This window comes from Rhagoletis zephyria, unplaced genomic scaffold (assembly GCF_001687245.7).
Source record: "Rhagoletis zephyria isolate East Lansing unplaced genomic scaffold, Rhagoletis_zephyria_1.1 Rzeph_scaffold_05974, whole genome shotgun sequence".
In the NCBI taxonomy this organism is placed as follows: Eukaryota; Metazoa; Arthropoda; class Insecta; order Diptera; family Tephritidae; genus Rhagoletis; species Rhagoletis zephyria.
The window spans coordinates 69-15,324 of NW_016163057.1; the positions used below are offsets into that span (position 1 = coordinate 69).

General features: G+C 33.6%; 1 protein-coding gene and 1 long non-coding RNA gene across 3 annotated transcripts; one reads left to right on the forward strand and one right to left on the reverse strand.

The window, feature by feature from the left end:
• Positions 1-1,568: 1,568 nt before the first annotated feature.
• On the reverse strand, positions 1,569-3,720 carry LOC108372684 (uncharacterized). The gene is made up of 2 exons (XM_017628425.1): positions 3,075-3,720; positions 1,569-1,738 (listed from the first exon to the last, which is right to left on the reverse strand). The coding sequence occupies exons 1-2, from the start codon at positions 3,688-3,690 to the stop codon at positions 1,584-1,586; spliced, it is 771 nt and encodes a 256-aa protein (XP_017483914.1). The 5' UTR covers positions 3,691-3,720; the 3' UTR covers positions 1,569-1,583.
• Positions 3,721-10,248: 6,528 nt separating this feature from the next.
• Positions 10,249-12,696, forward strand: LOC108372685 (uncharacterized). 2 transcript variants are annotated; one of them, XR_001848877.1, is made up of 5 exons: positions 10,249-10,391; positions 10,448-10,609; positions 10,664-10,779; positions 11,941-12,323; positions 12,389-12,696. It is a non-coding gene; the product is annotated as an uncharacterized LOC108372685 (long non-coding RNA). The 2 variants fall into 2 exon arrangements; XR_001848878.1 differs by having other exon boundaries at positions 11,956-12,323.
• The last annotated feature ends 2,560 nt before the right edge of the window (positions 12,697-15,256 follow it).

The window sequence follows — 15,256 nt, forward strand, 5'->3', positions numbered from 1 at the left end:
TGCTTGGGTATTTCATTCCCTGTAAAGCCTACTTTCAGAGTTGTTGTTGGGATGTAATCATTATTTATGGGATCTTTACGCGTAAAACGCCTAACAGATCTTATTGGAATGCTTGATTTGGCTTCTTTTAAAAAGTCTTCCTCTTTAAAGAAAGTTGGTACACCCCTAATGACACCATATATTTCAAGGGCAGTCATGGGTACAAAAGGTCTAAGGCCTCTTTTAGAAAGGCTGTCGTCTAGAACAAAATTGTTGGCTGAACAGGTATTTTTAAAGATTACTTTATATAAAGTCCTACCCAAAGCAAGAATAAGGTCTAGGTCTTTTATTCTTAAGTCTTTTATTTGGGCATACAGTGTAAGTCCTGTAGTCGTTTTCTCATTTTTTATGTTCGGGCATTCCGATGCATCAACGAGTACAAAAATCTCGCCCTTAAAAATTGGCGGGTAAACGTTAATTATTGGCGCGTTTTTGTTCACACTATTTTCGCTGGTTGCAACTGTTTCAGACGGGGCATTTGAACCACATGCATTATCGTTTCTAACCTCACATTCCATATTAACAGGCTCACCAGCACTGCACAATTTTTGATCTTTTTTCCTAATTTCTATGAGCCCACCGCCAGTGGCCAGCTCATAGAAAGAAGAAACTTTCTCATTGGAAACGATTTTAGCTTTTTTATTTGCCCTATCCTCTTCAGATTCACTCTTCCTGGCTGTTGCCGACCCATTGGCCGGCAACCCCATTCTTGATTTTAATTTTGCGCTTGCCAATAAAGGCAGCTTTTTTCTTTTTTTAACCGGCACCTCGACAAGAAAATCTTTTCTCTTCACTCACAAAACAGAAAAGAACAAATGTAGCCGTGATCTACTCACCTGATCTGGAAACTGCTGAACCCAAAATTATTAGTTTGGTTTTTATCTAGCGCACGACGAGAAATATAATTTAAAAAGAAAATTTATTTGAACACAATATTAAGCACACGAAACACGCGGCCCACACAAAAAGCCTGTATTTAAAAGGTTTTGCAAAAACTAGTTTTTTCTAAAAACGTGGGTGACTGTACGGTAACACGAAAAAAGACACTAAACGCGACGATCCTATCGCTCTCGTTGCCAAAATCCGAATGCGTCGAATATACTCTAGAATTAAGTATTTGAATAAAAAATAAATGCTCAAAAGCATTGGGCTAATAAAAACAAGAAAATTGCCAACACGGTTTTATAAATAAATATGTAATTTTGAGTAAGTAGATATGCATTTCCACATTTAGGCACTACTCCGCACATTACGCGCCTAATCATAGTAGAGTAATCGTTTTGTCATGTCAAAACGAATGCATGACGACTCGACTTCTGCACACTTGGGCGCCCTGCGTAAGCCCTGCTTGCGCGAACATTATACATTTTCTCGCCGGTCTTTCTCACTAATACAAAGTTTCTGCAATAAAATATTGCATACACGTTTATGGCTCAATACAATTGGCACGAGTTTTAGCACAAAAGCAGTAAGTTTCACTTATTTTTTACTGAAATGATAAATAATTTTTATTTCGAGAACAAAAAAGTAAACAAATACCGATATCAAAACGCCAAGCGCCTTAAGGGCCATTCACATACAACTTTCCTCGCTTTGCTTGACAGTTCAAACTTTGACAACAAAGCGTGAAACGCAGAAGGTATGCTACAATAAACGCTTTGACAGCTTTTGCGTTCTCCTTTTCCTCCATATATTTTATCTGTAAAATAGATAACAATATAAGAATATGCATTAATAATAGCAATAAAAATTCCTATTTACTCTATTTTTGCCATTAAATGCAAATGCATGCGCACGAGAAAAGATACATGTAGACAGCTGATTGCCAAAGCGGGCAAAAGTTGAGAGTTGCCCAAGATTTTGCTTCGTTTTGCTTTGCTTCAAACGTTTTTTATGTGAGCATACTCATGCATATGCCTACATCGATCTTATATGTCAAAGCAAAGAACTATCAAGCAAAGCGAAGAAAGTTGTATGTGAATCAGCCATTACAATGTTGGGCGCTTCGATTCATGAAGTTTTAATGATTAGGCGAAAACATGATTATGAATCGTAATATACAGAGCTTCATTGAAATACATGTGTTCGGTATAAAAGCTTCATACTTTAGTACGCCGGAACGATTACACTACTATGACTAGGCGTTTAATGTGCGGAGTGCTTTACATTAAACGAAAATACAAAAACTAAAATGAAGCCGAATTTAATGTGATTTTAAATATTTTCATATTTACAAAAACTTTCATTTCATAGCTATTGAATTTTATCAAATATGGTACATGCATAACAAAGGGTTAATTTCTTTGTTTACGTTCTTTGACATTTCAGTCAGGTATGAGAGAGCTCGACTGAATTGTCACTTCTACCTTGTTGAATATGCCTTGGGCTAGACTCATTTCTGACTTGTAGTTTCTTTTACATTTTCTCTTATCTAGAGAAACCGAAAATACCATGCGATTCATCGAAAAACTGTCGCCTGAACAATTTGAGCACCTTAATGTACATATTTTAAAAGTTCTAATTTTTTTTACTACGAAATGTCTAAAATTTTTTCTACCCAAAAGCCGGGACATTTTGCGTCCCGGCATGTGTTGTACCGGGACCGGGACATAGCTCTAAAATCCGGGACAGTCCCGCCGAAAACGGGACGGTTGGCAACCGTGGCTTGGCTTTGGAGCAATAGTAGAAAAGCTTTTGGCATTGTTTAACCGCCAAAACATGTGATGAATCAATTACGGCGGTTTTGAGAGTAACAGCCATTCGCAGGAGGCGTGAAATTGTTGCTCCCTCCGTTTGTGTACCAATAAGCAGACGCACACCACAATTTGGAGGAGAAGCTCGTCCAAACACTTAAGGCGATTTCGTTGCAACCGAAAAATGCAACCTTCTCCTTGCATGGCCGCAGAGAAGGCAGCATTTTTTGTATAAATGAAAACGCCATTAGTAAAATGGTAACCGCCAAAATGTTAATATATATACATACATATGAAGACTTTGGGATGTAGATGACTGTACCTGGTGTCTAAAATACAAACCGTTGATGGTGCTTTGCGGACCTTGTGGATGCCGCCATGAAACTCCTTTGACTTTGTACCACCATGGTGCGCTCGCAACACGAAAGTCTTCGTACATCTTTTGCATATCTGATGTTAGAAGAGACTTAAATAAGAAGCTATCCCCGAATCTCTCTGCTTCAGTAGTATAATTCGTAGACTTAACAAAGTCCATAAATTTGGTATTAGATACTTCGTATTTGTCAATATAGAAATCTGATATAATAACAACACGCTCCGGCGACTCGCCATCGCTAACGAAATGTGGTTCATCAGTCCCGATAAGAAAACTTCCGGCCGGTATGACGGACATTAAGGGATCTTCTGGGTAATAATTACGGCAGTGATTGTTGTCCTTTTCGATTTGATGGCAAACCGGAAATTGTTTGGTTTCTATGGCTGAATTGCTTGATTTGTCCGACTCTCGATCCACGCCTTTGTTGCAAGCACAGTCCGCTCGTACACGGTTTACATAGCAAAGAAGGCAAAACAACACGAAAGTAACTCGAAGCATAACTATGCCCGCTTTATTGGAATGAAAAAGTATAAATATACACACCAATAAATGTATAAATTGTAAATATAGGTATGAAACCATATGAGTAAATACAAGTACATACTCGATACTTTTCGATAGTATCAATACTTTCGATTGGTATCAATACTTTTGAACTAAAACCCCTATTCAGCAACACTTTCGGATTTATAGCCCTTTTTGCGTGCAATGACAAAACTCGCCGTTATAACTATTGTCATGTTTATAATCAATTGGCGAAAATTTTCCAATGCGGAACCCGGCTCTAAAAAAAAAAATGAGGGGATTTAGAGCGGCTTTTTGTGATTGTAAATCTGAGAACCCCACCCTCCGGAGGCTTATAGTTTTTATGAAAATTGAAAGTTAAGTTGTTGAAAAATGTCAACTTCAACCTCACTTATTGCTTTGTAAGCCAATTGTACTTCAATGCCTGTGCTGCCACACAACAAAAAATGCCCAAAAAAAACACTGAAAACGAGAAACAATCTAAAACGGGCATTATAATTAATTTTTTTTAAATTAAATATCGATGTATTGATAAAAAAGGGATTCAGTCTAAAATCGAGAGCTTTTGTAATAAAAATGTTAACTTGGTTATTTATCGAAGTATTGATTTTTATGGGAAAAGCGGCGCAGGCGAAAATTTTTAATAAAACATCACGCGATTTTTTGTTAACAATTTTTATTATTTATCGAAGTATTGATTTTTATGAAAAAACCGCCGCAGGCGAAAAATTTTAATAAAAAATCGCGCGATTTTTTATTAAAAATTTTCATTATTTATCGAAGTATTGATTTTTATGGAAAAAGCGCCGCAGGCGAAAATTTTTAATAAAAAATCGCGCGATTTTTTATTAAAAATTTTCATTATTTATCGAAGAACTGATTTTTATGGGATAAGCGCCGTAGGCGAAAATTTTGAATAAAAATTTATCGATGTATTGATTTTTATGGAAAAAGCGCCGCGCGTGATTTTTTATTAAAAATTGTCATTATTTATCAAATTATCGATGTACGTTTTCTACATTTGTGTACTTTGAACTATAATAACACCAGTAAATGTTATTTCCCCCCAAAAAAAATTATACCGTTATGATCAGGAGTAAGACCCCTATCGATCCTAATATTATTTTTTTTTTAATAAGAGCAATGTACGTATTGTACACTTATACCCCTAATTATACGCACTTATATGTGGTGTATTTTTTTTAACGTATGGTAGCAATCATTTTGTGTTACTGTCAGCCATTGTTATTTCTGCTTGTTTTGTGAAATGTGCAAACGTTTGTGAAGACATTTCTAAACGCGTTTTACTTAATTAATTAATTAACAATTGTATATTAAGGTATTACAAACGCATGTGAACCTTTTAAGTATAATATAGTTGCGTTCCAGATGCTTCACGATTTGCAGGTTTTTACAGGAAGTCGTTCCAGGTGACCACCTCCCATAAGGTTTATTAATGGGGAAAACAGCTGTTCCTGCAAATCTTGAATATCGTGAAGCATCTGGAACGCAACTTATATTTGTGTAAATAAAAGTGATAGGTGTGGAGTTATAATAAAATGTGGTGATAGCAGGTGGGATATTTAAACAACTAATAACTTAAGTACTATTAGCAACAACATTGTGAAAGTGATAAATATAGTTAAAGGAGACCTCCATTAGTATCCCCACCGAGTTTCATAAAAAAATTCACTATACTTTGCACGGAATAGCAATTGGTTCCGTAATAGAAATCTCAGCCATCAATTGTCACTTTTACACCATGTTCTGACCGACAACGAAAACACTTTGAAAACGTGTTTTGGGAGTCTGGGCTGAAGGCTGTTCACACCAGCTGTTAGTGTTTTCGTTGACATTTCTTACATCCTCTGATTACAGTTTTGCTACACAAAAACAAAACCAAAATGCTTTTCCCTTATTTTCTTTTCATTAGCAACCTCTTACTTTCATTCTTATTTTAATTTTGCCAGCCAATTAACAATAAATCCGAAATGGCGTATTAAATATGATAAAATATGATTTCCACTTCGATAATCGAAAAAAAACTAGTGAAGACACCGATTGGAATGAGTGGAACGTGAGCATTCCCACGACAGCCGGTTCTACGTACCGGAATGACTCGGGTTTTACCCGACCAAGGGCTGTTGTTTCGGCGATCTAACCCCGTTTAGGTCGGCGAAATCCATCAAGCGTTGCTCGATCCTAGGACTACACCATGAACCAAAAATACAAGATCACGTAAGAACGCGACGTTGTATTTGTAATTGGTTTTGAGAAAAAAGTTTGCGAAAGCGGGTTCGTCAGCTGAGCGTTTGTTTACATCACAAGCACCACTATTTTACACTTTTATTCAAGTAAAGAAGAGTTAATTCAACATGACAACACATTTTAAAGCATTTTGTTGCATCATTTTACCTAAATTGTGCGTTTAAAGTGGCTGACAATAATTTTGGNTCGCTCGTTTTCCAGTGAAACAAGATGGCGTAGAACCCGCTAAAAAAATCGACTTTTTTCACTCTCTTGTTCTTACGTGATCTTGTGTCTTTCGTTCATGGGGCTACACCTTCTCCGCACCCTTCTGCTAACTGCCTGTCTCCACAGGATAAAGTTTATATCTTGATACATATGTCAGAATATAATTTGCCAATGGAGACCGCTCATTGCTCTTCGAGAGCAATATATATCAGAGCTTATATCTTGCCATCTATTGCCGGCAATAAACTGTCAGATTGGTCGTTTGACAGCAGTACTTTCATTTTACCGAAAATCTCTTCGTGGCAACATAACTGAAGTTAAAAAGTGGGTTGGCGCCTTTTTTGCTCTTCGCAGATTTCTTAAACAAAATCACAGCATCAAAAAGAACGAGCTGCATAAATAAGTAAGTATTTATAGTTTAGAATTCATGCAATTCAGCAATAATTTTAATTTTCATATTGTAGAATATACTTATAATGGATTGGCGTATGGCTGAGGTGTTGAAATTAATAAATTTATATAGGCAATACGAATGCCTTTGGAATTTCCAAAGTTCGTCATATAAACGTCTTGATCAAAAGCAAAATGCGTGGCTACAAATTTCACAAGAATGTGGGAGAGGTATTGATGAAGTGAAAAAGAAAATTAAAAATTTACCGTCAGCAGACGTTACCGAAAAGAAGAAAATGGACAGTTTAAAAAAATCGGGTTCGTCAGCGGACATGCTCTATGAACCACATTCATTCTATTTCGATGAGATGTCCTTTCTTGACTCCGTCGTTGTTTTACGGAAAACTTCAAGCAATATGAACAANGGTATTGATGAAGTGAAAAAGAAAATTAAAAATTTACCGTCAGCAGACGTTACCGAAAAGAAGAAAATGGACAGTTTAAAAAAATCGGGTTCGTCAGCGGACATGCTCTATGAACCACATTCATTCTATTTCGATGAGATGTCCTTTCTTGACTCCGTCGTTGTTTTACGGAAAACTTCAAGCAATATGAACAATGTAAGTAAGAAAGTGTCAGTGCTTCATAAAATACCCAGTATATGCCATGCAAAAATATATATTAATATGTACATGTAATCAAATTGAAATATTAAGAGGCAGACACATGGGATACTTTAATTACTCGTTTCAATGCTTTGAATAACTTGGCGTTTACTAACTAAAATAATATAAGCTTCAAATGTTTTTATTTTGTATAAATATTCATAATAGAAAAATGTGGAAATTGCTGTGGAAGCCCTGGAAACCGTGGATGACCACTTGAATTTAACACTGACGGAAGACATATTAGGTTTGTATAGTAACCAATAGTCAGTACTAACTTGTACTGGGACCTGCAAATTTTTACTGGAAAAGTGTATGATAACCCAAAAAATTTGCAAGAGAGCACTAAATCGAGAGCGTAACAACACGGGAGAGCTGCAAATTCTTGCTAGTGAAATTTCTACTAGCAGAAATTAGCTAGCAAAAGAAGAAGAAGAATAAACGTCAAAAGCCGCCATTTGTTGAATTGGTTTAGCACAAACAAAAGTAAAATGAGTAGAAATCAAAATATTAATGATGTACTGGACTGTGTAAGTGCGTGTGTGTAAAGCAAAGCGTTTAAAAATGATTTATAAATAGTAAAATGTTTACAGCAGAATATCAAAACAGCGCAACAGCTGTTCACTTGCAAGTTTTTCCTAGTTTTGTGTTCATTTACTTTTTCTGCTAGTTTTCTGTTCTTCTCAATTTTACGCTCTATTTTGCTTTTACGCTCTCGTTGCAATGTTTTACTGGAGAAGTTACTATACAAACCTATTACCGACACAATCTCCTTCGCCTACTCCATCAACATCAACATCTTTATAGGGCATTCGCACGTGGCGATTTTACAGGCACCTTTTAGTTGAAAGCAAAAATCGCCTCGTCCGAACGGCCTTTCAACTAATCGCTTCAACAAAGTTGGTCGCCAGTCAACTTTGAGCTCGTTCAACTTTTTTTCCTTGCAACCCTGTGTTTGTTTACATTCTGTATCAGTGTTGGGAAATGAAACTGTTCCTTCAGTACGAAATCTATACAAAAAATGTACTTTTCGGCTATAAATTGTATACACTTTTTAATTCGCTCATATATTTTCTTAGTATATTCCCTTCAAGACCAATGATTTTATGGTATTCATGAGAAAGTTTTATTGTTTATGAACATACGTTTACGTATTTTACACTTTTACAAATTGATTCCACGCGCACATGTACTGCATTTAACGCAAATATGTATGTACACATTTTCAGGTATACATCTTAACAAAAATCATATTTAAGTTATTATTAATGGATAAAAGAGACATTTTCCTTTGGATTCAGTACTAAAATTTGACATTTTAATAGTACTTCAAGTGCTTATCAAAACTTTACGACAAGATTTGACCATTTATCTTATTATTATTCAATTTTAATTATTGTTTTTAAATACTGTTTATATTTTAAGAAATGCCGTACAAATCCAAGGTTCAAACTTTGTGCAACATTAAAAAAAAACAACACACTTTCGTAAAAATTTCGAACTTTTTAATTCGATTTCCTAGATTTATTTTGAGTGTGCGGTTTTTTAGCCCACTAAATTTTAATATAATTAAGTTTTTTAAGATTTCTTTGATGAAGGTGTTGCTAATTTTCTGACATCGTCGACAAAAAAAATTGCCAAGTTCAACGGTAAGTCCCAGCTACTTTAAACTTGCACTTTATTATACTAAAATTGAATGGGCTAAAAACTAAAGAATATTAATAAAGCTCGAAATTTTTACGAAAGTATGTTGGTTTTTGGATGTTTCGCAAAGATTTAATCTTGGGTTTATACAGTTTTTCTTAAAGAATACATTATATTTTATAAACACATAATTATAATTAAAGAATAATAAAATAAATAGTAAAATCTTGTCAATATGTGAGTGCCGTAAAGTTATTATATTTAAGAAAATCTCTTCTTATAACTAACGAAGACTTTGTTTCTATATGAAGCTGACTTCGACATTTTGTTTTAATAAAACTTAGTATCGAAAAATTTCTTTAAAAATTTGCCTAGGCTATATTCTACTGGTTCGTTCAAGCCATTTTTCAAAATTTACAAAGGTAAATACGAACAGGCGAACAAAAGAGAATACAAAAAATTTCTTGCTGTGAATTTTCAGAGCTATATATTTTTAGTATTGATTACAAAATTGTACTAAAAAGTACTGCGTAGTAGGAAAGTATATTGTAAATGAAATTGTATCAAACAAGTACAATTGTACCAAAAATGCCAACACTGTTCTGTATACATACTTTTTCTGCTTTTCTACTTTTTTACTCTTATTTTATCTTTCAGCTTCGCTAAAAGCACTTCTACCAACGCTTGGCTTACCAAATTTACGCCAATTGATAAAATTTTGCGATTTAAATTCATTTTCAATAATGTAAATAACGATTCGTGTGGAATCCAAAATCACCTCGTCTGAATAGGGATGGCAACTTTTTCACTTTCAACTTCTCATTCAACTACGTATTCAACTTTTGTTGCCTGTAAATCGCCCCGTGCGAATGCCCTATTAGCAGCATCTCAACATCAGTCAAATGGGAATAGTGAGCACGATATTTTGGAGCTTGCTATGGCCGACGCAGACATAAGTTTCTAAAACCAAATTGTGTTTGCTCCAAATCTAATGTAAGCATTGTAAGATACATATGTGTGTATATATGTTTATAATTTTTTTTTACTGATATTACAGTGAAACAGTAAATTGACAACCTAAACCAAATCAACTCCAAACGTTATTATCGTTTTTATACACCATGATGGAATAAAGAAAGGTGTTATACGTTCGCTTTCTTCTTGCTCTAATCGCCATCTTGAACTCCCTTAGAAATTTCAATTTGCTGCTTTGACATAGTACTTTTTATATCAGAGCCATTTTCATGAAAAAGTACTAAAAATGGTACTCACCCAAGCAAAAGCATAGATCGACATGCATTGGCATCACTGATCGCCTTTTTCGTCTTTGTTTTTATCTCTGTTTCGTTGACAATAGTTAAAATTAATTTTTATTAGATAAAATAAAAAATTCCGCATTTAAAATTTTTTTTTTGGAAAAGAATTGCTCAAATCGTAAGTATTTTATGTATATCCGATAAAGAAACTATAAATAAAACTATTCCAAGGGTGTTTTGCTGTTTTGTGTGCCCGTGCATTCCATCAACTTGATCGGCTGCCTCTTGCCAACATTGTTTGAATTACTGCAAAACCATCGCTGCACTCGTAAGTACTTTTGCAAAATTTTATTAAGCAGCTATTAACGATTTTTTTTTTCATAGGTTTTCACTTGCTTTGGTTCGCTGCCTATGTACATCTTGGTGCCAGCTGCGGACTGTGGACCAACTTTTCGTGGCCGTGTAACTCTCGCATCGTCACAGTGTGTCATCCGCTTCTCTGTCTGTGGGACCACTGCATCGTAGGTTTCTTCTGCTGCTCCACACGTAAGTACTGTTGCAATACCAGTTGGAGCAAATATAAATGGAATTATTTCACAGGTTTTCGACTGCTTCGTGTTCCTTTGTTCATCTGGCTTGTACATTTCTGTCGCTGCACTATCAGCTTACCATAATCTACTTTAGAGCCATCTTTGCACCACCGGCGTATTTTCGACGTAAGTTAACCTTTATGATTACAAGCCTTCTAAAGAGTTATAGATCATTTATGCATACATTGCACTGCATTGCACTCCATTATATCTGCGTACATCCACCCTTGTTTTTTTTAAATATTCAAAATGATTTGCAAACTATAATTTCTTTGCTAATTTTGTACAAAAATATGGTTCATACTACAAACCAGAGTTGTGAAAAATGCATTAATTTTTTAATGCATAGCATTTTAATGTTAATGTAAAAAATTAATGCATTAATTGTTAATGAAAATTTAAATGCATTAATCCCGAAGAAATAATGCTAATGAATTTTTTTATGCATTTACATTAGAATGTTTAAATTAATGCTATTGCAATAATTTATTGCATTAACAGTACAAAAAGCATTAAAAACCCATTAACTAATTTTATTTTGAAGTAAAAATTTTGAATGAAAAAAAAATTTACTGGTAGCATATTTCAATTATACATATTTATAGCACGAAACACAGAAACCTTAGTGATACGCGGCAATGTTGAGGAAGATGATACTCAATGGCTTAACTATGACCTGGATAACGAATCATTGTTTTGTAATGAGGCCACTGATGATGAAGATGGCAATTCTAGCCTTGAAGAACCATCTCAGTTAGATGAAATCGAAGCTTTACACGAAGATGGGTTGGAATATGTAGCAGGCTACATAATAAGAAAACTAGGACTCTCCCACCATATAAGCAAGGAGAGTTCCTATACATGGGTGGACGAAGCCTCAAGGGGCGCTTTGATTAAGCCTTCGAGTGAGTTCTTGAAAAAAATAAAGCAGTTAGAAAAAATTTTTTACCAATTCAACGGGCAGGTGATACAAACGCAGAATAAATTCTTTGAAAACCTAATAAAAAAAAGCGAAGGTTGTGACTACGAAGTTTATGCCAAAAATTATTTTTTAAGTGCAGAATGCATTTTCGAATTAAAAGACTGAATAAATTAATTAAAAAATCATAAAATATTCGTCTTATTCTGATTTTATTATTATATTCTGATGCAGCAACTAATGCTAAATTTAATAAACATTTACTTAAAAGTATTCCAAAAAATATGGAAATCATTTAGTCTTATATTTAAACTTAGTAAACAAATTTTCAATTCATACTTTGATACGAAAATGCGTACTATATTTAGTACTATTTCGCAAAGCGGCCTTTTTTCTTCCCTTTTCTCTCGTGCTTCGTATGCTTCCAAAATACAACCTTGAGCTAAGGGAGTCGTCGAAACGAGCTGTTACTACGTATATCACCTTTAATTATTGCGTCATGGTTATACACTGTGATGTCACGATCAGCAACAATTGCATCAAAATAAGTAAAAGCCACCGCAGAGGCTTTTTATTCAACTAATCGCCCGTAAATCGTTGACTAAAATGGAGCAACAGTAGTTACGCAAATTCCAGGAAATGTCCACAAAACACCGCATTAATCAACTTAAGAAAAACAGAAGCAACAAATTTTAAAACAAGTACTGGATCAAAACAATTGGGGCTCCAAACACCATCCGAACTTGCAAAAGTAAGAACTCATTTGTAGTACAAAATTATTATGGAAAATTATACCGATTCTGTTATGCCTTTCAGTGCACGAAAACCTATTGATGAGTTCATTGGCGAAGTCTATAACTCAACGGTTGGGCAACAACCTGCAAAAACACCCAAATATGTTGGCGAGTTTGGCGATGCTTGCGAGAAAAAACAGCAACTTGTTTCAACAAAACCATTTAGTATAATAAGGACTTATCGTTCATTTTTGGCAATTTTTTGTTCTCGCATTTTCTACCATACGAAGTATGCTCCAAAACTTTTTTGTATGGATAAAATCAGCAACACCTTCCACAAAAAAGTTGACAAAAATCAATGGTAACTACTAGCTACTTAAAATTTGCTCCTCGTTATAATAAAATTGGAGGAGCTAAACTAAAAAACTGCATTCTGAGAATGTTTCTAGAAAATCTAATTATAAAGCTGTCGAATTTTACAAATTTTTGTAGAAATTATTTTAAAATCTACGGTTAAGGCCTATCTGCAGCTCTCAAGAAGAACGAAAAATTCATGTAAAATGACGCACAAGAAATCGATAAAAAATTCCTTTAACAAAATTTCTTAAATCAGTATGGAGAATTTTCAGCAACTGCAAAGTACTTTTCCTAGCAACAGAAACAATGAAAAATATTTCTTGTGATTTTTCTTGGGAACTGCATACTGACTGTTATTAACACATTTATAGTCAGCAGAAGCTGCATATTTTTACTAATATGAGTACAACTAGGAAATGTACGGTTACCCCCAAAATTGAGCGTACGGCTCTTTTTTGTTAATATTCGCAATGTTTTACATGCTAAATTTTTTTTGTGAAGTTCGTTTTAAAATATGGCTTATGTTTTAGCAAATTCTATTTAAATCCAAGATGGATACTGTGTACAAAAATTAAGAAAATTTTTCAGAATTTATACGAAAAAAATGCGTAGGACAGCCAGCAAAAAGATTCTCAAAAATCAACGCGATTTTTTAGAGATTTGAAATTTGCTTATTATTATACTAAAATTTAATGGGCTATAAAAGTGCATACCTGAATTCTGTTTAGAAATTCGTATTAAAAAGTTCGCGATTTTGCTGAAACTTTGCAAATTTTTCTTTATTTTTGTACACAGTATCCACCTTGGATTTAAATAGAATTTGCTAAAATATAAGCCATATTTTAAAACGAACTTAAGGAAAAAAATTTAGCATGTAAAACATTGCGAATATTAACAAAAAAGAGCCTTACGCTAAATTTTGGGAGTAACTGTATTTTCGAATGAACTATTTATTTAAAAAAAAAGAAAAAAGACTATGAAAGAAAAGAACTACTTTTTTAAGAAAAGGACTATACATAATACTTTTTTAAGAAACGGCCTATGGAACGAAGTATTGCAATGCTATGTATAAGCGATATACTATTTTTTTTTAACATATTTATGTACACTTGTGATCAGCTAATTAAGCCAGAAACATTTGATCAATTTTGGCTATTTTGCTTTTGTTTATTTAATGTTTATTATTTTTCCATAAAAGTCTAGCTCATTATATAACTAACACCATATAAATCCACATTTCAAACTTTGTGCAAAAATTATGAAAAATCTGCAAAGTTTCAACTAAACTTTCAACTTTTTATTTAGATCTTTAAGAATTATTTTGAGTATTCAGTTTAATAGCCCATTAAATTCTAGGGTAATAATGTGCATGTCTTAAGTTGCTGAAAAATCGCGTTGATTTTTTAAATTTTTTTTGCTGATTGCATTACAACTTTTCTTCCATACAAAATAAATTCGACAATTTTTTTTTGTATGGAAAAAAGTTGTAATGCAATCAGAAAAAAAAATTATTAAAAATCAACGCGATTTTTTAGCAACTTAAGACATGCACATTATTACCCTAGAATTTAATGGGCTATTAAACTGAATACTCAAAATAATTCTAAAAGATCTAAATAAAAAGTTGAAAGTTTAGTTGAAACTTTGCAGATTTTTCATAATTTTTGCACAAAGTTTGAAATGTGGATTTATATGGTGTTAGTTATATAACGAGCTAGACTTTTATGGAAAAATAATAAACATTAAATAAACAAAAGCAAAATAGCCAAAATTGATCAAAATGTTTCTGGCTTAATTAGCTGATCAGAAGTGTAAGTACACAAAGAAGTGAAAATATTCTTGGATGATTTTTGTTTTGTAGTGTTATTTAGTTACTTGTTTATGTTTTTGTTTTGTTATTATTAAAGTTTATTAAAAGCATTTGGGAGAGATGGGAGTTTAGGTGTCCAAATGTTCGTTTGATTTTACAATGGGTTTCTACAGACGGAAATTTTATTTAAAGAAGACTTACACAATCTGGGGATTCACAAGAGCGCGTCGTAAAATCTTAATCTTAAATTTGTTGTACCTTAAATACAAAAAATTACAAAAGAACAAATTACTTACTTTTTATGTAATTTCAAAATATTTTAAAAAATCTTGCGGGAAAGAAATTTTATAAAATAATAAACACATGAATGCATGTTTTCATTTTGGAACTTGTTTTTTTATTTTATGCCATTGATACGGCACATCTCCGTCAGTTATGCAGTATTTACAGATATTAAGGGTATTCATCAAACCTTATAAATGCATTGTAAACCGTATAAACTTATAATTGTGTAATCCTTATAAATGAACTGTCAAAATTTGTATGGAAACTCGTTTACACATTTCTGATAAATTTATCCAGCGATATCACTGAATAAACTGGATAAACTGAAGACAATGCAACTCTAGCTATGTTTTCTTAGGCAATAATCGGGATCCGCATACAAATTTTGCACGCAAATTCAACAACGATATGATCCTGATAGAGATCTGGTTCAATTATTATCCCGTCTGTTTGTTTTGTTTCACTGATAATTCGCAAAGTTTGGTAGCCGTGACAAAT

Excerpts from the sequence above, each read along its gene's own strand:
- LOC108372684 (XM_017628425.1), bottom strand. The coding sequence starts at position 3,690 with ATGGTTTCATACCTATATTTACAATTTATACATTTATTGGTGTGTATA. Across the intron at positions 1,739-3,074 it reads TCCGCAAAGCACCATCAACG|ATAAAATATATGGAGGAAAA; the intron begins GTTTGTATTTTA and ends TCTATTTTACAG.